Source organism: Gouania willdenowi, chromosome 6 (genome assembly GCF_900634775.1).
Source record: "Gouania willdenowi chromosome 6, fGouWil2.1, whole genome shotgun sequence".
Lineage (NCBI taxonomy): Eukaryota > Metazoa > Chordata > Actinopteri > Blenniiformes > Gobiesocidae > Gouania > Gouania willdenowi.
In genome coordinates, this window is record NC_041049.1 from 44,941,185 (window position 1) to 44,964,249 (window position 23,065).

Genomic DNA, 23,065 nt, shown 5'->3' on the forward strand with positions numbered 1-23,065 from the left:
ATGATCCAAAACTTATTCTAGAAAATTTTGTCTTCGGGGTCGCCAGCAATTCTTGATGGATCACAATCCAAAAAAGGTTGGGAACCACTGCACTAAATAGTGTTTCCATCCACTTATTTACAAAATGAGATTCTTTAAAGGTCCTATATCATCCTATGTTACGACCTTCCAAAGTCACCTCCAGCCACATATGGGTAATATTTTACATTTTGCAAAATAAAATACTAATTTATTAAGAAATATTACTTATTTTCTTTCAACCCGGAAGTTGAGGGGAAATTTCTCGGAGCGCCGCCTCTCCTTGTGTGAGTGCCTCCCATTTCATGACGTAGCCCTAGAGCCTCGGCAGCATTGGCAACAGGCACGCCCACCAAACTTTGTAAACAGTTCTAGAGAATGTATTTAAAATAAAGACAATGAAGTGAATAGGGTTGGGTATCGTTTGGATTTTAACGATTCTGATTCCGATTCTCAATTTCGATTCCTGTTCTAAACGATTCTCGATTCCGATTCTTTGAGTTGTGCAGGTCAACAGATCACAGATTTCACAAGATAATTTTTTAATTTGAAAAAGCTTTTACACATGCCATTTTTATTAATTCACTTAGTTGATATAGTTTAATTTGGTTGATATACTGTAATTAGGATATTCAATTACAAAGGTCTTCAACTGTAACTGTAAAAGTGAAACTTGCTGAAATAAAACTACAAACAAGTTGGCAGCAGTCTAAAAAACAAAGAGCTGCAACCCAGGTATATGTGAAACTAAATGAAACAAACTCAAACAAACCCTGGAACAGTCATGTGACAAATCAATCAATAGTTCTTGTTGAGAAAGATTATTATTATTCTGGATGCAGTGGAAACAGAAACTATAAAAAATTGTTTTATTATGAACTTGTTTATATTGTAGGGAAGATAATATATGCATAAATGTAATTGGAGTCTAAAGCCACAAAACAAACACCACTTTAAAAAGAAAATGGACTAATATAAGACCTCTTTACAGTTATTTGGGTAATTTTGCGACGTGTGGTGATGACGTCGTGGCCCGGACTACAGCCGACACTATTTAATAAGAGCCTTAAAAGACATGGATATAATGGAAAGAGTGGATGGAAAGAGGCATAAACATGCAGACTTTCACACGGACACACACAGACTTATTAAACACACAGACCTCGGTAAACACGGTAAACGGAACAGGCTTCACGGGACGGCTGGCACTAGGACCCGGAGGCGGAGTAAATGCGTCCCCCTACACATTCACAGGCTGTAATATCACCAGTTTATCATTTTACCAGTTGTTAAAGCTGCTATCTTTTCCAGGAAAACACTTTTTTTATTCCTGGTCATTGTTTTCCAGAGGTTTATGGGCTTTTTACCAGTGATTAGTTCCTCTCTCTCTTCCGCTCCGTGGTCCAAACTGAAACCGTGTGTTATTGTCGAGCTGCTGATTCAAAACCACAATCGAAATAAAGGTGAAAACAGTTCTCATGTGTGTTCTTCTGCGTTATAGTCATAAACATGTAGACTTTCACATGGACACAGATTTATTAAACACACATGTTCCGGTAAACGGAACAGGCTTCGACTGGCAGGCACTAGGACCCGGAGGCGGAGTAAATGCGTCCCCGTACTGCATTCACAGGCTGTAATATCACCAGTTTATCATTTTACCAGTTGTTAGAGCTACTATCTTTACCAGGGAGCAACTGTTTATTCCTGGTGATTGTTTTCCGAAGATTTACTGGGCTTTTTAGTTCATTAGATTAGTTCATATCTCCCTTTTGCTCCGCGGTCTAAACTGTAACCGTACCGTAACACACACACACACACACACACAGCAGTCGCGTTCTGAACGCATATACAAACCTTGCGTAAACAAACAAAGCACGCCGCGGAAACAAACTAGTGTGGGCATTTAGGAATCGAAAAAAAGAATCAAAATGCAAACATCTTCATAACGGTTCTGGAACCGGACGTTAGGAACCAGTACCTATTTGGAACCGGTTCTCGGTGCCCAACCCTAGAAGTGAATATGGCTAACATTTAGCTTGACGTTTATTTTACTTACGGCTGTGGCCTCTCCATCAGTGGGTTTTATTGTGGGAATCGCACTGGTTTGAAGACATAATGATGTAATTTACTGGACAATCCACTTTGGAACTGGCCAAGGTTCACCTAGCAGTCTCCTGTAAAGTGACGGTCACAGACTAACAGATTCTGGATGGTGTGTCTCTCCCAGAGATTAATTCCAACCACATCTGACGCATAGACTCTTTTTTAGGAAGTTTGAACAAGGACTCCGAGGACTTTCGCAGTTGAACACGCATTTTCAGTTTCCAGACATTATCTTTTGGTACAAAAACAAAGACTGTTTCTTTTCTCTGTGCAGACTGGATAAGAAAGGGCAATGACCACCCAAACAGATGTTCTTTGGCTACTCGCATGCCTCTAGCACATACCTGTAGCACCAGAGAGAATGGGCGTGTATGTTCACTGTGGAGGGGGTGCACCAGCAGCAGGCACTTCCTGGAGGGCGCGGTTGATAATTCTAGTGACGTCACTAGAATTTGAACCGCTCATTTTTCAGAAGAGTGCAGAGAAGCAGCTCAGAGAGCAGGATTATTGAGGATATGTCAGAGATACAGGAAGGAATCCCATTAATACTTTAGGGGTGTTTTTGATAAGGATTTAATATTATAACAAGGTTAAAAGCTAATGTTCATTCCATTATTATTCTCTGTAGTTGTTTTTAAATAGTTTTCTAAGCAAAATGTTGTAGTCAGACAGAGGGTTCTTGGATTCAGAAATAAGAGAAAGGGGGTACTTGAGCCAAAAAAGTGTGAGACCATTCAGTTTGGCCTACAGCAGAAAGGTGAAAAAACATAAACCATTGTCTAAATTACCTAATATTTCAGTTGTAAATTTCTCAGCCCTTCTAATTACACACATTTGTTGAAACTCCACAATATTTGGAGGATTTCAATTTTCCCATGCTTTTATCACATGACTGCAGTCATTTGAAATAGTTGAAAACAGCGATTCTCAACTGGTGGGTCGCGGACAGCCGGTCAAAAATAAATGAATGTTTAATATGTCATATGTTGAAGTTGTTTTTTTGTTTTATTTTGAACGTAACTTTTTACATGGAAAATATGTAGATTTGTTTTTAAAAAGATTATATATGTGTGTTTTCAACAGCTATATTTGAAAAACTAAATTTGCTTGGTTAAATAAAGAAATAAAATAAAATAATGGGCTGCAATTTAATGACCATGGCAAAATGTGAGACCAGTTGAGAACCCCTGGTTTAAAGAACTCCATTTTCCAGAAGTTATTTCACATAATTTCCCCAAATTGAATACATTTAATTGATTTTGTGACAAATTTGTAAACAAGAATATCCTGCAGGGACTGATATCTGTTACTTATTGACTGGATATTGTCAGCGCCTTACATACTTTATGTATCATTTACACGTCGTGCAAAGTGCAAACTTTGGGACATTAATGTTGAAATTGCTCGTTTTCCCTCCTAAAATAAAATCTGCAGCCCACTTAAGATTAAACTACTTTGTATTTAGCCTCTGAACTAAAATGGAATTGACGCCCCTGGTGTAAGGGTTAGATATTAGAAATGGGAATCGAGTCACATTTCCCTAATCAATTCGATTCACAAGGGAACGATACAATTTGATTTTTGATTCTTTTGAAGAATTTTCAATCACAGTACAACTTTTACTTAAATTTGGCAGATATTCTCAGAGATCAAATGCTGTAAATAGTAGAAAGTAACTCTAACTTATGCAGAATTATACATATTCATGTTTGCATTAAGAATTGAGCCCACAGCACTGCATTACACACAGTAAAAAAAAAGTATTAAATTATTTCTGGTTTTTTTTTTGGTGTCATTCTGTCTTTTGTGTAGTTTTGTGTTGTGAAATATTGTGTATCTTTGTTCTTTTTATTATGAATTATTGTGTATTTCTGTTGTCGTTTTGTGCATTAGTGGAGTCGATATGCGTATTTTCTGTTATTACAGACAGTTACACATGGACAGTGCAAGGGTTGGATATTAGAGCTGGGTATTGTGTCATATTTCTTTATTCGATTCGCAATTAGTCTAAGTACAAATTTTACTTGAATTTTGCAGATTTTCTCAGAGATCTAATGCTGTAACTAGTAGAAAGTAAGTTAAGTAACTCTAACTTCGTGCAGAATTATACATATTCATGTTTGCATTAAGAATTGAGCCCACAGCACTGCATTACACATAGTAAAAGAAGATGTATCGAATCACGTCAAACTCATGGCTCATTTTAACAGACTGCCGATTTTCTTGAGCTGATATTTGGAGCTGATATTACTGCTTCCTCAATTTACATCATAAAAATTACACAATGATGATAACAAATGGTACAAGTCTCAATTAAAAAAAAATAATAATAAAACATTTATTGAAATTAACAAAGGTGAGGTAGAATTATTATATATATTATGAAAAAGAACTGTTCTTCCTTGTCCTGAAAATAGCTTTGACAAACGTTGGCCTGACTGAAGATATATTTTATTAACAGGCTTATTATAGTATAAAGATACATATTGATAGTATTATTCACAAAAAGAAAGCATGAATAATTGTCCCACAATCACAGAACATAAATTAGTAGAGAAAAATAATGTGATGTCAGATGCGTATTAAGTAACAAACTGTTCAAGTTTCTGTTCTAAATTGCATCAACATTAACAGGAATAAATATTCAAACGAGTAGTAAACTGCTTCTCAAAGTTTTAAAAACTCTCCTTCTCAATGCAGCATTCTCACCGTACTGTAATGTTTGTATTGCGAGTGAAAAGCAGAGAGGGAAGGAGAGAGAAACACACATCCACATGCCAAACCTCCAGCCAGCTGCTCGTTAAATACAACTGCGACAACAACACGGAACACCTTCAGCTAAGTTAAACAGTTAAAAGATGCTTTGAAAGTTTAAAACTTGGCGTTGTGGTTTGAAGAGCTTCCTTCACACTCTGCTAGTGGGGGGAGGGGCTCTCTGTCTCCAGCAACACGGAGCAGCCTATGGCAGGCGCTCTGTATGTACTATAAAGCGGATTGGTGAACGCAGCAGCGCGCATCGGCCGATGCCGATACATGTAAACACGCAAAAATTGGCCGGCCGATGAATCGGTTGATCACTATTCCACACTACAAAATAAGTAATAAAAGCATGTATGATTCTTACTGATATCGTATCGATATCGGCCAATACGCAAGGCTCCAATATTGGTATCGTATCGGAAGTGAAAAAGTATCGGGACATCCCTAATCTCAAATTCACTAATTTATTGAAACTCCACAATATTTTAATGGCTTGCAATTTTCTTTTGTTTATATCATATGAATGCAGTCATTTTTAATTGCAAATTGTTCAAAGAACTCTCATTCTCTAATTTTTTCCACAAATTTTGCAATATCTCACAAACAATTCTACAAAATTCCTCTAAATTAGACAAAAAATTGATAGTAAGTCAATTGAACTGATATTGAGAACTAGGGCACAATATAAACCTTTAGCTCAGAAACTGAGCTAAAGGTTTATATTTCAAAGCCTTTGTTAGCGTCTGCCCCCCCCCCCCCCCCCTCCGTGCCACATGGTGAAGCGCCCGAGGCTGCATGCCCGTGACCCTAAACGGCTGGAATCCTCTTCTCCCACCCGCCTTGCCCCCTCCCCCAGCCACCCACCCACCCCACCCTACCTACGTGCCATGTCTGGTGTTTTTCGACTGTGTTTTTGCTTAAGTAAATGTTGCCAAGGTGTTTTTTTTTTTCCCTAGTTTAACGCTGTCTACTTCAATAGGGAATTCAGTTTCAAACTTGTCTTTTCCCTATCACCCCTCCTCCTGTTTTTGTCCCACCTTTTCATCTAAATATGTGTGCAAGGTAAATTCCTTGTACTGTTTTTAAACTGTACCTGGCGAATATAATCCATTCTGATTCAATAATGTAAAATTGTTTTTTTCTTCCCCAACTTAAAATACGAGGCCTACATCATATCAAACTGCTCTATATTTGACCCCTGAACTAAAATGAATTGCCATTGAAACTGGAAAATCGATTCAAATTGATTAATCAATTTTTTTTTTTAACCCAGCCCTATTGGATACAATGTTTACCATGTTTATTAAAGGAGAACAAACAAACACCACATAAGATCTAGATGAGAACCTGCAATTATCCAATTCGGAGTCAGAATCTTTAAATGTTTGTGATTTATTAATAATAATAAATTCATCAGTACAGTCACTCAAACATTTAACTTTAGTGTCTAAGTAGTCTTTGATCCTTCCAACAGGCTCACACACAGTAACATACATGCAGTTTGTTGTGTGTTTTATCTTGGTGTGCAATGAAGGCTATTTCTCCTTGAGTAACTGTGGCCACTGTTGGACGGAGAAACTCTGTGCAAGGTGAAATGCGTCTTTGGCTGTTTCCGGGTGCACTCTGGCCTACGAGCCTGCAGAACGAGTGTGAAAAGATTCTGGCTTTGAGGAATGAGCCCCACCCACAGCTCCTCTCCTTCTTCCACACTCACTTTATTGTTCCTGCAGAAAGTAACTCCAGATCAGTCGGTCAGACCTGCTTGTTTTTGTTTTTTTATGTTAAATGAGCCAAAGTCATAAACTGTATCATGATTAAACATGATACAGCGTTTACCTGCTTGTTGAAAACAAATTTTCTTTTGAAGAAAAACTCCCGACTGTAAAGACTGCTGCATGCACATGACATTTGACAAGTGGTTTTTTTCCATGTAAAAATAGAGAAAAATTTAGAAAAACAAGGTCGAACACAGAGATGTGCAACTTTTATCTCAGCGGGGGTCACAAAAATGTGTTTGTTTGATCGGTGGGTCACATGATCAACATTCATGTCAGACCGATCTGAGCATTAACACTGGAAACAACAAAGAGTTTGTGTATATTTTAGTTGTTGTTTTGTGTGTTTTTCAATTTCAAGTTGTTCTGTGTTCTTTTGGTGTCATTCTGTGTGTTTTTGTGTTATGAAATATTGTGTATTTCTGTTTTCGTTTTGTGTTATTGTGGTCATTATATCTGTTTTTGTTGTCATTTTGTGTGTCTTGAGTCATTCTGTGATTTTTGTTTTTGTTTTTGTGTGCCATGAATTATTGTGTATTTTTCTGTCTTAAGAACTTTTGTGTTTTAAGTGGCTCTCTGTGTTTTTTGACTCATTCTGTATATTTTTGTTGTTTTAGTGTAAGAAATATTATGTATCTTTGTCTATTTTGTGTGTAACAAATTATTGTGTATTTTTGTTGTTTTAGTGTTAAGGAATATTGTGTTATCTTTGTCCTTTTTGTGTGTAACAAGTTATTGTGTATTTTTGTTGTGGCTTTGTGTGTTTTTGAGTTGTTCTGAACATTTTTGTTTTTTCGGTGTTCTGTCTATTTTTGTTGTCATTTTGTGTGTTTTGTTGAGTCATTCTCTGTATTTATGTTGTTTTTGTGTGATCTGAATGATTGTGTATTTTTCTGTGTTATGAATTATTTTGTGTTTTGTTGTCAGTTTGTGTGTTTTTGTTGTCATTTTGTTATTTTTTGGGAGTTTTCCGCGCCATTCTTTGTATTTTTGTTGTCGGTTTGTGTGTCTTTTGTAGTCATTCTGTGTAATTTAGTTTTTTGTGTTATGAATTATTGTGTATCATTGACCTTTTTGTGTAAAAGGAATTATTGTGTATTTTTGTTGTTGATTTGTCTGTTACTGGCATCATTCTGTGAATTTCTGTTGTTTTTGTATGCTATGAGTTATTGTGTATTTTTCTGTATTATGAATTATTGTTTTTTGTTGTCATTCTGTGTGTTTTTTAAGTCATTCTGTGTAATTTTACTGGTATTTTTGTGTGTTCTTTCTAGGGGTTCAATGATTCACTCAACTCCCGATACGATTCGATTCACGATACTGGGTTCACGATACCATTCTCTCACGATAATGACTGAAAAATATTCATTTTCTTTTCTACGAAAATAAAAATATTGTACTATCTTTCATTGTATAAAGAATTCCTTGATAAACTATGCAAGACAATGTAATTTAATTAAAAGTAAATCCTGAATGAAATAAAAAAAGAAATGGTACAAATGAAGAAGCCGATTTATTAAAATTCTGGCTCTACAGTAAACTATGCAAAACTGCATAATAGTTCCTTTTCTTTTTAAAAGTGCAACTGAAAATGTATTTTGTGTCTTAATAATTGGACTTTAAAACAAAACCCATATCAAAGAAATAATATAAATCAACAAACGATGGCTTTTATTCTCTCTCTCTTGTTTCTCCCTTTCCTCTCTGTGCTCCTCTTACCTTGGATTTCACTTGTTTTTTCTTTCTCACCTTTTTCATTTTGTCTTGGGAAGCCAAAATGTTCCACACTTCTAATTTAAAACAGGGTGGTACGTCTTGAATTTTAATTTTTAAATAAATAGCACCCTTTGCTGTAAAAAAAAAAAAAAAAAAAAAAATTTTTTTTTTTTTAAAGTTCTGCATTTCAATTTCAGAGTATTGATGTGAACCGTGACACCCTTGAATGGATTATTTTTTAACTGCCTCACGATTAATTTTTTACATCCCTTGTTCTTTGTCATTTTGTGTATTTTTCTGTAATCACGTATGTATTTTGGAGACATTTCCACTTACTTTGTGGGCCACACAAAAATAACTGGTATCACACAAAGAAAACTTAAATAATAAGAATTATGTAATTCATGTGTTCATGTTAAAACCATTAGGAAGAAAAAGCTATTGTTTGATATTGTTTCTAAAGTAAAGAATGAGCACAAAGGGAGTGAAAGAGTGAACATGCTCAGTGAATCAAAGAAGGTTTCCCAGCAGCCATTAATGCACTGTTAGAAACTCTTGCAGATATTTTCTCAGTCCAGTCTTTAGAGAACAAATGCATGAAGGACACATTTGTGCGTGCGTAGAGCAGGGAACGCTCACAGCTCTCATCGTGGGGCAAACTTCTAATCAGCCATTCAATAACTCATGCAGTCTGACATGTTTTATCAGCAGCGTTACTTTGCCAAGGCTGGGCTGCAGCTCTGTGGGAGCAAACGTCACCTCCGCCACACAAATCTACTCCTACGTGTTTGCTCAGGATAACATTCAAACCTCAGGTCATTGCACAAGTTTTATTACAAATACAGGAAAGCCTGTGAGTTTTATCTAAAGCAGGCGTGTCAAAACATAGAGTTTGGCCCCCGGCGAGGATTCTGCCTAAAGGTAAAATCAGTGAGATGACAACATTACTCACATGGTCAATAGTTTGACTTCAGAAATAAATCTAACACAAGCATTTAATGAATGGAAATCTCTCAAATGTTCTTAATGGAATCCTGAGCAATCTCTGCACATTTCAACGTGTGGGAATGTAAAAAAATAAATGACAATCAGGCTTAGTTTGTCCTCCTAAGGGGAAAAAAGTTAATGTCAGTATTTAGAACAATGACCAATCTGAGCTTTAATACAGAAAAGAAAAAAAGCTTCAAGTGTTTTTTGTTGTCGTTTTAATTTTTTTTTCCTGTTGATTTTCGTATTTTCTTATTGTTTTGTGTGTTCATGTTGTCATTTTATGTATTTATGTTATGTTGGCAATTTGTGTATTTTTATTGTAGTTTGGAGTCTAATCGAAGTAATTTTTGTTTTATTTCTTGTTTTTGTTGCCATTTTCAATCTTTTTGGAGTAATTTTGTGCCTTTTTTGTTGTTTTCCTCTGTGTTTTTGGAGTAATTCTGTGTTTTTCATACAACCTTGTGTGTTTTTTTGTGTTTTTTTCAATTAATTCAGTGTGTTTTAGGGTTTTTCCATTTCATTAGTTTGTTTTTGGATTTACTTGGTCTGTTTACTTTGGAGGTGGCTCATATTTAGACTGAGGGCCACCACTTGGTCCATTTCAGAGTTGATGCCTTTTAAGTTTGTGCATAAAGTTAAGAACACAGAGATTAACTTTAACAATAACTTTAATCTAGAAATTGACATCATTCCTCTTTGTTAAGTTTAAAGTAATAACAGTCTTAGTTTCTACATGTTACGTTACAAATGGCCTGTAAGATATGTATATATATATATATATATATATATGTGTGTGTATATATATATATATCTAGGTAAAATACATACCATTTAGATTATGTCAGAAAAGTAGAAATGTGTATCCTGCCTCCAAAGTAATCACACAAAATGACAGAAAAACATAAGAACACAACGGAAATGCACAAAAACCACTCAAACACACAAAATAACAAAAAAACACATCAAAGGAAAACTAAATATACAAAAATTACTCCAACATCACACAACAACAAACAAAACACATAAAATGACCCAATATAACAACAAAAATATACTAAAATGACTGTTTAGACACGTAAAACAAACCTCTGTCAAGCGCCAAATATCCTTTTATTTATATATACAGTAGATATATATATATATAGTCAGTTTTTTGGATCAGTGATCCTGGTGATGGTACATGATCATTCATACTTTAAAGGCTTTGGACTACATCTCCATTAATCAGGACACCCCATCTTTTGGAAAAATCATGATGATATGAGCAATCCAGCGCTGATCTAGATGAAACTCAGTAGGATTATTGGGAAAGCAACCCAACATAAATGAATCAAATTTCATAAAGATCAGTCATTTACGAACCGAAATATGAATATTTCAAATTTTGTCAATCATGAGAGATTGATCGAGAGATTTTTCCATTTTTGAAACTGATCCAGAATCAGTCTAGTATCAGTAAAGTTTAACGGAAGCTTCCATGGCGTAAGGTCCAAGTGTGTGACTCGTCTTTATCAGCAGGTTGTAACACACTGACCCTGATAACAGACCCTAACCAATGCTTTTGGTTGTTTAGTGAACCTGCTGTTCTTCTTTACTCTCTCTGCACATTTCCTCTATCAAACTCAGCACAACCACCAGCTATAATTAGCTTGTCCGTGTCCATCCGGCTAAAATTATCTCTGGTTCATGTTTAACTTGGTTACATAGTGCCAAAGGCTGCCACTCTGTTTGTCCTCACATCATGGTTACTTATTCATTTATTTATGGGCCTGGGGCCGTCTTTAGACAGCTGTCCAGTTTATCTACTTAGCACTTAATCCTCCCCTTAGGGCCTATTGTTTATTTAAATGTGGCTTTGATACAGTGGAAGGAAATATTACCCAGCACTGATCAAAGTGGACCAGGACTGGTGGATGATGTTTGTCATCAGTGAAAAAGATGATTAGATGTGACTGTGAACCTCCAGAACAGATCAATACAGTGGGACGATAAAAACTAAAGTCTGATCAAGGGAATATGAAACTACAGCTGGTGTCATGAGGACAATTTCAACTTTGGAATTATTCTTTTGAATTTTCTGAGATAAAGACATTGGTCGGTTTTCTGCTGACTCATAACACTACAAGGACACGCTAAACACTAGATTATTTTCACCATGATGACATAGTAATATACTGATTCACAAAATATCAGAGAATTTAAAAAAAGAAATGGTGATGTTTTTCTTCCTTTTGTTTTTGCATTCTTTCTTTTTTCTTCCTTTCATTTTTGTCATTTCTTTTGTTTTTATATCCTTTCTTTCTTTTTTTATTACGTTCATTTTCCTTTTTTATGTCTTTTCTTTCTTTCATTTTTGCATCCTTTTCTTTGTTATTGTGTCCTCTTTCTTTTTCCTTTTTATGTCCTTTCTTTAGTTTTTGTGTCCTTTTCTTTTTTTTACGTCCTTTCTTCCTTTAATCATTGCGTCCTTTCTTTCTTTCGTTTTTACATCCTTTTTTTTGTTTTTACATCCTTTCTGTCTTTCATTTTTGCAACCTTTTCTTTTCTTTTTACGTCCTTTATTTCTTTAGATTTTACATCCTTTTTTTGTTTCTTTCTTTCTTTCTTTTGTTATAGCGTCCTTTCTTTCTTTTTATACATTGGTTCTAGATGTGTATGATTTAATTTTTGTTTTTGAATTAGAAAAAGAACAAAATTAATTTTTCAACCTTCGTTTTTACTCAAATTACAATACGTGAAGATTCACAATAAATCAGAATCGTAATATATATGGAATGGACACCTGAGTATCGTAATAACATTGAATTGGGACAAAGGCGTATCATCTCAGCCCTAATTTTTTTTTGTAAATATCATGAAAAACATTAAATTAAATGATAAATATACACATAATTACTCCAAAAACCCACAAGACCACTACAAGTAAATAAAAGCGTAACAAATACAAAACAGAATAGAAATAAAAAGACCACAAAAGTCAAAAACACATAAACTCTTTGTCTTTTTTTCATATTCTAAATGCTGACATGAATGTTGATATCTCCCTCAGATCAGACAATCACGTTTTGTGGCCCCTCGTTGTGATTGAACATCAGTGCTTTACAGTATAATGAATACATTTAGGACTGTAAAATGTATGTTTTATAGAGACTCTGAGGGAGCAGTCCTGAGATGTGAATGTTAAGGTTTGTAGTCTAGGACAGTGGAACGTGTGGGTATATTAAAAGATTAAGATTAAATTGGGGCTTTCACCTTTAATATGGTCATATGTTTTTACACATTTAAAATTTGACCCATCCCTGAGGAGCAGTGGGCAAATAAATAAAAATGAGAAGGTATTTGATCTCAGCTCACATTCAGTTATGTAAATAATATGAATACCACAGGATTAGGATGTTGACAGAAGCATTAAAATGATTGTCTGTCTGTTTTCATCTTCACTCTCAGCTGCTTTAGTGCTTTATACAGTAAGTGGTGCTGGATCTTCAGCTCAGATCAAGTTCTGTCTGTTTTTCTCTGCTTAATATTTAACATGTTGTCCACACAAAGGACTGCATATTTTCATCATGTTTGGAAACACTTAGACATATAATATGACTTTATATTGGATGACCTTTGGAGGAGGTGAAGCAGCTTTTTGGCTGCTGGGTCGAGAAAAGTTGACGAGATTTTTTTTTAGCAAAAAAGTTCAACTCCAGCCTCTGTAAGTGCTCTACATGCATCCATGAAAGTGATCCTAAACAGTTATCTTCCATTACTAATCATCAACTAACAGGAAAATGTTTCAGCTTACTTTTTAAATTCATTAATTCATTCCTGATCTCTACGTCAGACATGGGCAACACGCCATCCAGGGCCCACATCCAGCCCTCAGCCTAAATGTGTGCAGCCCCCAAAGAAAACACACAAAATGACTTGTGTCACAGTATCTCAAGACATTTACGAATAAAAAGAATAAACGTGATATACACAAAAGCACTGAAAAATACACAAAAGGACTCCAAAAATGCATTAAAAGGACAACATAAATTGACAAAAATGATTTTAAATAAACACATAAAACTGACAACAAAAGATACAAAACACACCAGAAAATTACAGCAACAAAACACACACAATGACAAAAAAATGTGCTCAAAAATGATTCCAGAAACTCAAAAAGACAACAGAAATACACCCAAGGACTAAAATGATAGAAAAATACAGAAAATGTGTGTAATGTGCCCCTCGGTTCAGTCAATCACATTTCTTTGGCCCCTGCTGTGATAAGTTGCTCGTCTCTCATCTATGCGTTGCTTTATCCCAGTATTTAAATTAGCACAGATATTTTAAACTCAGTCTCGGTTTAGTTTAGATTTAGTTTGGGTTTGTTGGGGAAGAGGTTAAACAAACTTAACATTTTTAATTGCCTGACATCTGGCGATACGATTCGTATCCCGATACATGTCATGATACGATACGATATATCCCGATATTAAAGTTTAAGGCGATTATTGCAATTTTTTTTAAATATATGACTTAAAAAACGACTAATCTGTAAATGTGTACACCTTCATAAGAACATTATGTATGAAATATATTTTATTGGCATATTTTACGCTCAAAACATTGGCTTTAACATGCCATGTGCCAACAACTTAAAATAAAAAATAACATACAATCTGCCTGTGGCTTTTAAACCAACTTTGACTTTAGTGCAACTTAACTGAGGTATATGTCTAGAACAACAAATAAATGCATAAAGTTAGTACTTTATTTTTAGATTTTATTGAAAAAAACACAAGCTGGTCAACATGTCCAGGTTTCAGCACTTCTTTGTGCAGTTACAATGTCTCCTGCACTGCGATGTAATCAATTTTTTTCTCCACCCCTAGTTTTTAAGATGACGTCTGTACATGAATCTGCTCTGTGTGAAACTAAGGAGCTCTGTCAGTTGTATTCCAGGTGATCAGGTGATCTAACTAGTGATCTAGATGAGTCATGTGATCCATCATGTGATCAAAGCTGTGCTGCAGTTGCAATAGAAGGATGTTTTTCCAGCCTTGTCCTTCATCCTGCACATGGTTGATGCTCTCAGCATCAGTGACGTCCTGAATCCAAACTGTAGGATATTGACTTTAAATCACATGTCAAACTCATGGCCCGGGGACCAAATACGGCCCTTATGAGCGTCCAATTCGGCCCGCAGGAGAAAGTAAAAATGACAGAGAAAACATGAATTATTTTATAAATGAAACTCAACAATACTTTTCAGGGGTTCACAGTTTTCCCAGTGCTTATATGGCACGATTGCAGTAATTTTTAATGTTAAACAGTTGAAAAAACTTCTTCTTACAAAATCCTTCAATTTTACTCAAACTATTGCATAATATTTTCCTTAATGAAATATAAATTGGTCACAAAATCTAGGAAATTTAAAGTGAAGATCCTTTTGGGACTGATATCTCTTACTGATTGGATATTGTCGGTTTCTTACATTTTTAGTATTTTATGTATACGTACAGTACATGCATACTAGGTAGGGATGTAACGATTCACTCAACTCTCGATACGATTCGATTCACGATACTGGGTTCACGATACGATTCTCTCACGATTTATTTTACAGAATGGGACTGTAGACAAATGATGACTGAAAAATATTCCTTTTTTTGGGAAAAAACTAGAAAATACCGTACTATTTTCCTTTTATTTTTCATTGTCAAAAGAATCCCTTGATAAACTATTAAAAACAATGCAATTTAACTAAAAATAAATCTTGAATGAAATAAATAAAGGAATAATACAAATGAAGAAGAAGCCTATTAATTTCAATTCTGGTTCTATAGTAAACAATGCCAAACTGCTTAATAGTTATTTTTCTTTTTAAAAGTGCAACTGAAAATGTATTTTGTGCCTTAACAATTGGACTTAAAAAAACCAGTAATTGCACCGTATTTACATCAGATATTTGTTTGGACCAGCAGAGGGCACTGGTAACCGAGTAGTCGGTTGGCATGCAGATATTCATGCATTGAAGAAGAGACGCTATGCGCTAGCAGACAGATCTAATAGAAAAACATGACTTTTACAGATAATCATGTAATATTAGATATTTTTTTTGGTGCTAAAGGGGTAAAGAATCATTTATCAACATGTTTAAGAGTAGGAGGCGGCCAGAAAGAGAGTAGTAGCAGATTCCGCCCGCCACCAACACTTCTTTATAGCGCCCTCTTCTGTTTAAAAAAAGTACTGCGATTCAATTTTCACAGTATCGATATGAACCGTGTTTCCTATGAATGGATTTTTAACTGCCTTACGATTAATCATTACATCCCTAATACTGGGCCCAATGAGGTTGAAAATACTAATTTTCCCACATAAATAAAATCTGTTGCCCGCTTGAGATCAAACTGCTCTTTATTTTGCCCCTGAACTAAAATGAATTTGACACCCCTGCTTTAAATGATCTATAGTCAAAGAAAAACCCCATTGCACTGATGATTAAATGTTGTGATAGATGTTTGTGTTTACTCCTCTCTGCAGGCTTGTTGATGACAGGTGTGTGGTGCAGCCTGAGGCTGGTGATCTTACCAATCCACCCAAGAAGTTCAGAGGTGTGTAAAATTTTATACAGTATGTTACCATTACTATAGTTGGTAAATATAACCAACCAAACAATGTCCCGGTGGACTGATGGGAATAACCTGACTTATGCTTTTCTTCTTTTCTCAGATTGCCTCTTCAAGGTGTGTCCGATGAACAGATACTCAGCACAGAAGCAATTCTGGAAGGCAAAACAAGGAAAACAAGGAAATAACAACACACAGGGAGACCTCTTTAAAAAGCTTCAGGTGTGGAGCCACAGTGTTGCACATCTTCATCAAGCAATTCAAACGTTAATCAGTGCTGTGTTTGTCTACTCAGCATGCAGCCGAGCTTGAGCAGAAGCAAAACGATTCAGAAAACAAGAAGCTGCTCGGGGAAGTGGTTAAATACAGCAGCGTCATCCAGGTACAGCCAATGTTATTCTGCCCAGAGGCATCATCTCTATTGTGTCAGCGTCATTCTACTTTGACACTTGAGATAGAGTCACACAGGTACGGTAGTTGTTGCCTAATCTAATTCTCTTTAGGAAATTCTAAATTGACCTGTTACTACCCCTGCCACAAAGTGTGATATAGGTTTGAGCTCCGTCCATTTGTTCATCTGTCCGAGTTAAAGGGGACAGCTTTTCTCAGAAATTGTTTAAGGTATGATAACCAATTTTGGGGGCTTCAGGGCATCAATACCTTGATGGAGTTTGAAAATGAGAAGTGCGCAAATATTTTTTCGGAAGTTATTGCCCTTGTGGTGTTTTTTTACTCTGTTCGAGGTATCTTCTAAGGGGACAGCTTTTCTTAGAAACCGTTTAAGATAGTCAGTAATTTTATATCCTGATGTGATAATATTTTCTTTTTTTATTTAATTTTTTTAATTATACTTCCATTAACAAGACACAATTATATATACATATCAATGAATGTTTAAAACTACAAAAACTCAATCCCACCCCCCCACCCCCACCCAACAGAACAAACAGAGGGAGACCATTGACTCATTTCATATGGCTTTGCTACCTAAAATAAAAAAACAAGTTTAAAAAAAAAAAAAAAAGAGCAGAGCTTCTGTTTAACATAGTTATGGATATACCTTCATCTTTTCCTCATGCAATCATCATTGAAATGTATCTGCCCCATTTCTCTTTATATTTGTGCACCTTATTTGTGATCCTGTAAGACATGTTTTCATATGCAGCAACCTTTGATAGTTCAGCAGTCCATTCATCAAATGGGGGAGTTCCTGGGGACTTCCAGTGTCTAAGCAACATTTGTTTTCCAATCATGACCACAGTCTGTCCAGTCCTTCAGTGCATTAGGCCAGTTCAGCAACACCTTTGAGTGTCCAAGAACATACAATGATGGACAGAAATCAAAGTGTACACCCGATACATTTTGTATAAAATGATGTATTCTCGTCCAAAACAACTGGATTTGTGTACAAGACTACAGCACATGTATTAAAGTACCACCACAGTGTTTACATTTCCAACATAGTGTTGAATCTAGCAACCCCATTCTAAATAATCTACTTGGTGTCCAATAAAAGCGGTGTCATATTTTGAACTGCATTAGGCTCACGCTTAGATCTCTGGATAAAATAAAGTATGACCATTAGAACATATTTTTGCCCGGTCCTGGTCATCAAAAGAAGTGATAATATTTTCTTATATATACTAAGTTCTTAGATTTAGGACATTTAGGAAAAGGTGGGGGATTTGGTGACTGTCTTCTTGTTGTAAAATCTGCTTAAGGTCAGTTTAATGTATTTGAAAATGTAATCCATAATATTAAGATAGTTTTCGCTTTTGTTATGTAATCCACACATTTCAAACAAAACATGCTTAAATCTTTGAGTTTAGGAGGCCATGCTGACACCTATGGAAAGCAAATGAAAGGCTTGGAATTAGATCAGAGCGTTCAAATATTCAGTCAAGTTTTACACGATGGATGCAAAGTAAAAGAAAGGAACGCAGCAAATATATGGCCCAAAAAATCTAAGCTTAAAAAGCCACAGGAGACAAAGCAAAAAGAAACTCATTCTTCAATTTACTTTAAACATGCATTTCATAGTTCTAAATGTATTAATTATACTGTAAAACAGAGATGTTCATTCACAGCGAGGGGCCACAAAATGTGATTGTCTGATCTGAGGGAGATATTTGTCAGCATTTAGAATCTGAAAAAAAGAGTTTGTGTGTTTTTGACTTTTGTGGTTGTTTTCTTTCATATTTTTTTTGTATTTGTGTTATGCTTTTATTTACTTGTAGTCGTCTTGTGGGTTTTGGAATAATTATGTGTATCTTTGTTGTCATTTTGTAAATTTCTCATTTTTTTTAGTACATTTTTTGTCATCTTCTGCAAATTATGGCAAATTTTATGTATTTCTCTTGTCATTTTATATACATTTGTTTTATTTTTTTACTAATATTTTTCTGTAATTGAAAAAAATGTTTTTATTTTGTGTATTTTTATGGCATCTGTGTGTTTTTTTTTTTGTCTGTAATTCTGTGTATTTCTGTTGTCATTTCTCATTTCTTTGGAAGGTATTTAAAAAAAAAAAAAAAAACTGTAGTTTTTAAAAATGTTTTTAATTCATTTTGGGTATTTTCTGGGTCATTTTGTAAATTTCCCAGTATTTTGTTAGTTTTAGTTTTCTTATTATGTCTTTTTGGTTTTCATTTAATTTTATGTTTCTTATGATTAATTTTTTTTGCCCTTTTGTGTGTAATTCTGTAATTTTATGTTGTCGTTTCGAATCATTTTGCTTGTTTACTATGGGGCCTCCACATTATTAGGGCCGTCAGCTGCCTATGTCTGCTATTAGCTGTTAGTACTACATGTATAACCTATGTGCCTGCACACTAGGGTGCTTTTTGTGACCTGGATCAAGATAAGCAGCTATTGAAAAGCAATAGAGGATGTCACTTCTGTCCAAGTTCTGCTCAATTATGAAATAAACTTTTAAAATTCACTAATACCATTTTGCACATGAGTAAATTAAAAATAATATTAGTATTATTTATTTTATTCAGATTTATTTTTAGGTTCTGAGTTATTTGGGTGTAAAAACGTATCTTTTTAAAAATACTTTGCTTTGTGTTGCAGCTCCTGCACATAAAGAGCAATAAGTACCTGACGGTGAACAAGCGTCTTCCTGCGCTGCTGGAGAAGAACGCCATGCGTGTTTCTCTGGACACGGCAGGGAACGAGGGTTCCTGGTTTTACATCCAGCCTTTTTGGAAGCTTCGCAGTGAAGGAGATAATGTAGGTCTGCTTCTGCTGGGGGTGGGGGGGTGGGGTCACCACCTCACCTGCTTTTGTGTCTGTAACAATAACATTTCATTCTTTCCAATCCAGGCTGTCGTGATTGTTTTTCGTTCCAGTAACATTTTCTGATTTGTTCCTCTCCCTTTGGCTTTAGAATCCTTTGGTTAAAGGTATTGCTTTTGTTTGTGCATGAAGTTTGTGCATCAGGTTGGACACAGAATGTCATGGAGAAGCATGATTGTTACACAGTTTTTCACATGCATGGAGGCCAAACAACTTGATGTTTTTCTAAGCATGAAATGGACTGGATTAGACGGCATGTCATACAATTAGGGTTGCAAAAGGGTGGAACATTTACCTCCAGTGGGAGGTAAGATTGGAAAATTTGGGAATTTTCAAAAATATGAACTTTTCAGGGAAATGATTTATTGGAACTGATGCTGATAGTTCAGATGTTGCTAAAATATATTTCCCCAACTATATTTAACGTCCCTGTTAAGGGCCAACCTTCAATTTTAATGGACCAATCATTTATTTAGCATGGATGCTAATATTTATGTTTGATTACGATGCAGTTATTTAAAATCACTCCCAATTTTTGGTTGATTCCAATAAATAGTAATAAGTTCATATTTTCGAATATTCCCCAAATTCCCGAGCTTAAGTTCCTGTGGAAATTTACCAGGAGTTTTCCGCCCATTTTCCAACCTTAACCTCAATGAAATGGAAGTTATTTCTCCTGTTGTATTCATATCCTGCAATGTTGATATGAATAAACCTGTTTGCTGTGGCCAAACTCAACCACTGGCCTGTTTAAAGTTTAGAATCTGTCTGTGTCGCCTATCTATAGATATTAGCATGCACGGTATGCATTCTTATCATGTGTTTAAGATGTTTTGTTTTTAAATGGTGTCCATGCTCGTGGTCTCCGCTGTGGTTTGATTGGTTCCTACTGGTTTGAAGGTGGTGGTTGGAGACAAAGTGGTGCTGATGCCTGTGAACGCTGGACAGCCTCTTCACGCCAGTAACATCGAGCTGTTGGACAACCTGGGCTGTAAAGAGGTGCACCTCCACATTTCATTGGTTTTTTATAAAGATAAGATGTGACTGGTGCTATAAGCAAACACTGTCCATGCTACAGGTTAATGCTGTGAACTGTAACACCAGCTGGAAGGTCACTTTGTTCATGAAGTTCAGCGACTACAGAGAAGATGTGTTGAAAGGGGTGAGCTGTTTGTGTTACTACTACACACTCTGTTATAGACATAGCCGTCTGGCAGCCCTTGGGGCCCACATGCGGTCCTCGGTTTAATTTTGTGCGGCTCACAAATGAAATGCACAAAAGGACTCCACAACCACACAAAATGACAGAAAAATACATAAATATGCCATAGGACAAGATAAATTCACAAAAATGATTGCAAAAAGAAGAGAAATACACAAAAGGACAACAGAAAAAAAACTCTAAAAAATGACACAATATATACAAAATGGCAACAAATACACAGAACAATAAATATATAAAATAAGAAAAACACAAGATGTAAAGACTGTGGTATAGATTTTTAGATAAGTCAAATATTAAACTGTTTTGTTGTTTTGCTTTAAGGGAGACGTGGTGAGGTTGTTCCACGCTGAGCAGGAGAAGTTTCTGACCGGTGACGAGTACAAGAAGAAGCAACACGTCTTCCTCAGGACGACGCTGAGGCAGTCAGCCACCTCTGCCACCAGCTCTAAAGCACTGTGGGAAATCGAGGTGTGATGACGCAGAAAAATCATTTTTATCTCATGATTACACATTAGTGATCTTAACTTTTATCAAAGCATTCTCTGTTTTGTTCCTCAAACAGACCATTTCACGAGTATTTAGTTTCCTCTGAAGCACAAAGTGTAATTGTCTGTTGTGCTCCTTTTTATCAGTTTGCACAGAGTTTAAGATCCTGTTGTTCCTGCCATTACTGCCTCATTCTGCCTCACAAACATGATAAATCTCTTGTACAGGACTGTAATTAAGTGTCGTCTTGATGGGGGTGAAGTGATGTCACCGTTTCCACAGAAAGCGGCTGTGACTTTTGAACAAACTCTGTCTTTGTGCTCCTCTATAGGTCGTGCACCATGACCCCTGCAGGGGTGGAGCCGGCCAGTGGAACAGCTTGTTTCGCTTCAAACATTTGGCGACAGGAAATTATCTCGCTGCTGAGGTGAACTTCATGATTCAGCTTTTCTCAAAGTGTTTTTTTTTAGTTTTCAAATTATTGTTTGTTAACAAAGAGGTTTTACCTTTAAAACGTTAAAGCTGCTGGAGACAATTGTTTTTTTTTTTATCAGATAAAAACATAATGAAAGTAATAGAAGCTCATTTGCTTGAAAAAAAAAAGATGTAAAAGGTTGAAATTGATGCTCCAAAGTTTGTGTTGATCTCCACTGTAAACACTCTGATTTACATAGTTGGAGTCCTGTAGATGGATACATGACTTTTATTTGTTGTTTCTTTTCCATTGTGTTTTTGCAACTTTGATTTTGTGAACACAGGCAGGTGAACTGACTGGTAGTAGGAAAAGTTGATATGAAACATATTTTAATAATTAACGACATACAGTATGTGTGAGTCATAGAACTGTAGCATGATTTGCCAGTTTTGCATTTAATTAAATTGTAAATGACAGTTTTTATACCAATTACAAAGTCAATCATCTGAACTCAATTACAATTACAAAAGCAACATAATTTTTTTAGTTACTATGGGCTCTATTCTCCCATGCACGTAAGTCCAAAAAGGCGTGCAGCGGTGCTGTTTTTGGCTGTGTGCTATTCTCCCCCTGTACTTCAGTCAGTCGCTACTTGCCTTCATCCCAGTTACGCACTGTGGGTGGAGCAGCCCTGAAATGTGGGTGTTCTTATTCAAATCTGCCCTTGCGCGCATTCTCCGGTGTGCGTAAGTCCTTTTCCTCTTACACGCTTCTAACCCTGGAGTAAGTGCAGCGCCCCTATAAGGTGAAACATTTTATTGCACTAGAAATATGGACTTTGTTACATTTGAAGCCACACGGACTTGTGCGTCGTGCAGCAGCAGCTGTGATCACTCAGCTGCTGCTGCTGATCGATTAATTAAATCTCTGACAGACACAGACTTCTGTCCACGTTGGACACAGTGATTCAACTATTTTCATACTATGTCCAACATAAAGTCACAGTTTGATCCACTACAGAGTGAAACAAGCTGTCATATGCGGATAAAGATGGACCACAAACTGTTCCCTCACATATTTTAATGAGGCACAGCTCAGGTCACTTTAAACTATTTATATTTAAAACTGCGTATTATGGAACCCAATAGTTCTGTTTCACTGCAAACATCCCTCTGTATTAAAGCAGGACGCTCTGCGGCTGGGTTATTTCCTCATATCTGCAGTGCATCTAACTCTGTCACGCTTTACAGCGATGATGATGATGATGATGATGATGATCAAGGACAGAGATTTTAACTGTGACTCGGACAGAATGCGGCCAATCCTCAGTAACACTGCAATAGACTGATCAAATCAACCTGTTACATTGTTTATCAATGAAGGCGTTTCAAATTAAATGTGAACTTTATCATTTTCACGAATTTCAATGACATTTACAAGCATTGAGAAAACTCCATGTTCTGTGATTTCTAGACAGCCCAAAAAAAATGACATCACCGCCTCCTTTCCTTCAGACCACCTTCATTCACACATTTGTGCTTTTTGGCTCCTTACGCACGGTGGGCGTGTCCGCAGCCTGGAAAAAGCGCTTAAGTCCAGACGGGAGAATAGACCCCTATATAATTACGTCCTACTTATTTAAAGGAACATAGGGAGGGATGTT

At 35.9% G+C, this 23,065-nt stretch overlaps 1 protein-coding gene across 2 annotated transcripts in view; it reads left to right on the forward strand.

Annotated features, from left to right (window-relative positions):
- The window catches only part of itpr2 (inositol 1,4,5-trisphosphate receptor, type 2), a 125,862-nt gene that overhangs the window by 1,206 nt on the left and 101,591 nt on the right, over window positions 1-23,065 (forward strand). For both annotated transcript variants that reach the window (XM_028448514.1, XM_028448515.1), the window contains exons 2-9: window positions 15,891-15,961; window positions 16,080-16,198; window positions 16,272-16,358; window positions 19,052-19,210; window positions 20,177-20,275; window positions 20,355-20,438; window positions 20,823-20,969; window positions 21,319-21,414. In XM_028448514.1, coding sequence (XP_028304315.1) covers window positions 15,891-15,961; window positions 16,080-16,198; window positions 16,272-16,358; window positions 19,052-19,210; window positions 20,177-20,275; window positions 20,355-20,438; window positions 20,823-20,969; window positions 21,319-21,414 — 862 coding nt within the window. The remainder of the gene's footprint in view (window positions 1-15,890; window positions 15,962-16,079; window positions 16,199-16,271; window positions 16,359-19,051; window positions 19,211-20,176; window positions 20,276-20,354; window positions 20,439-20,822; window positions 20,970-21,318; window positions 21,415-23,065) is intronic.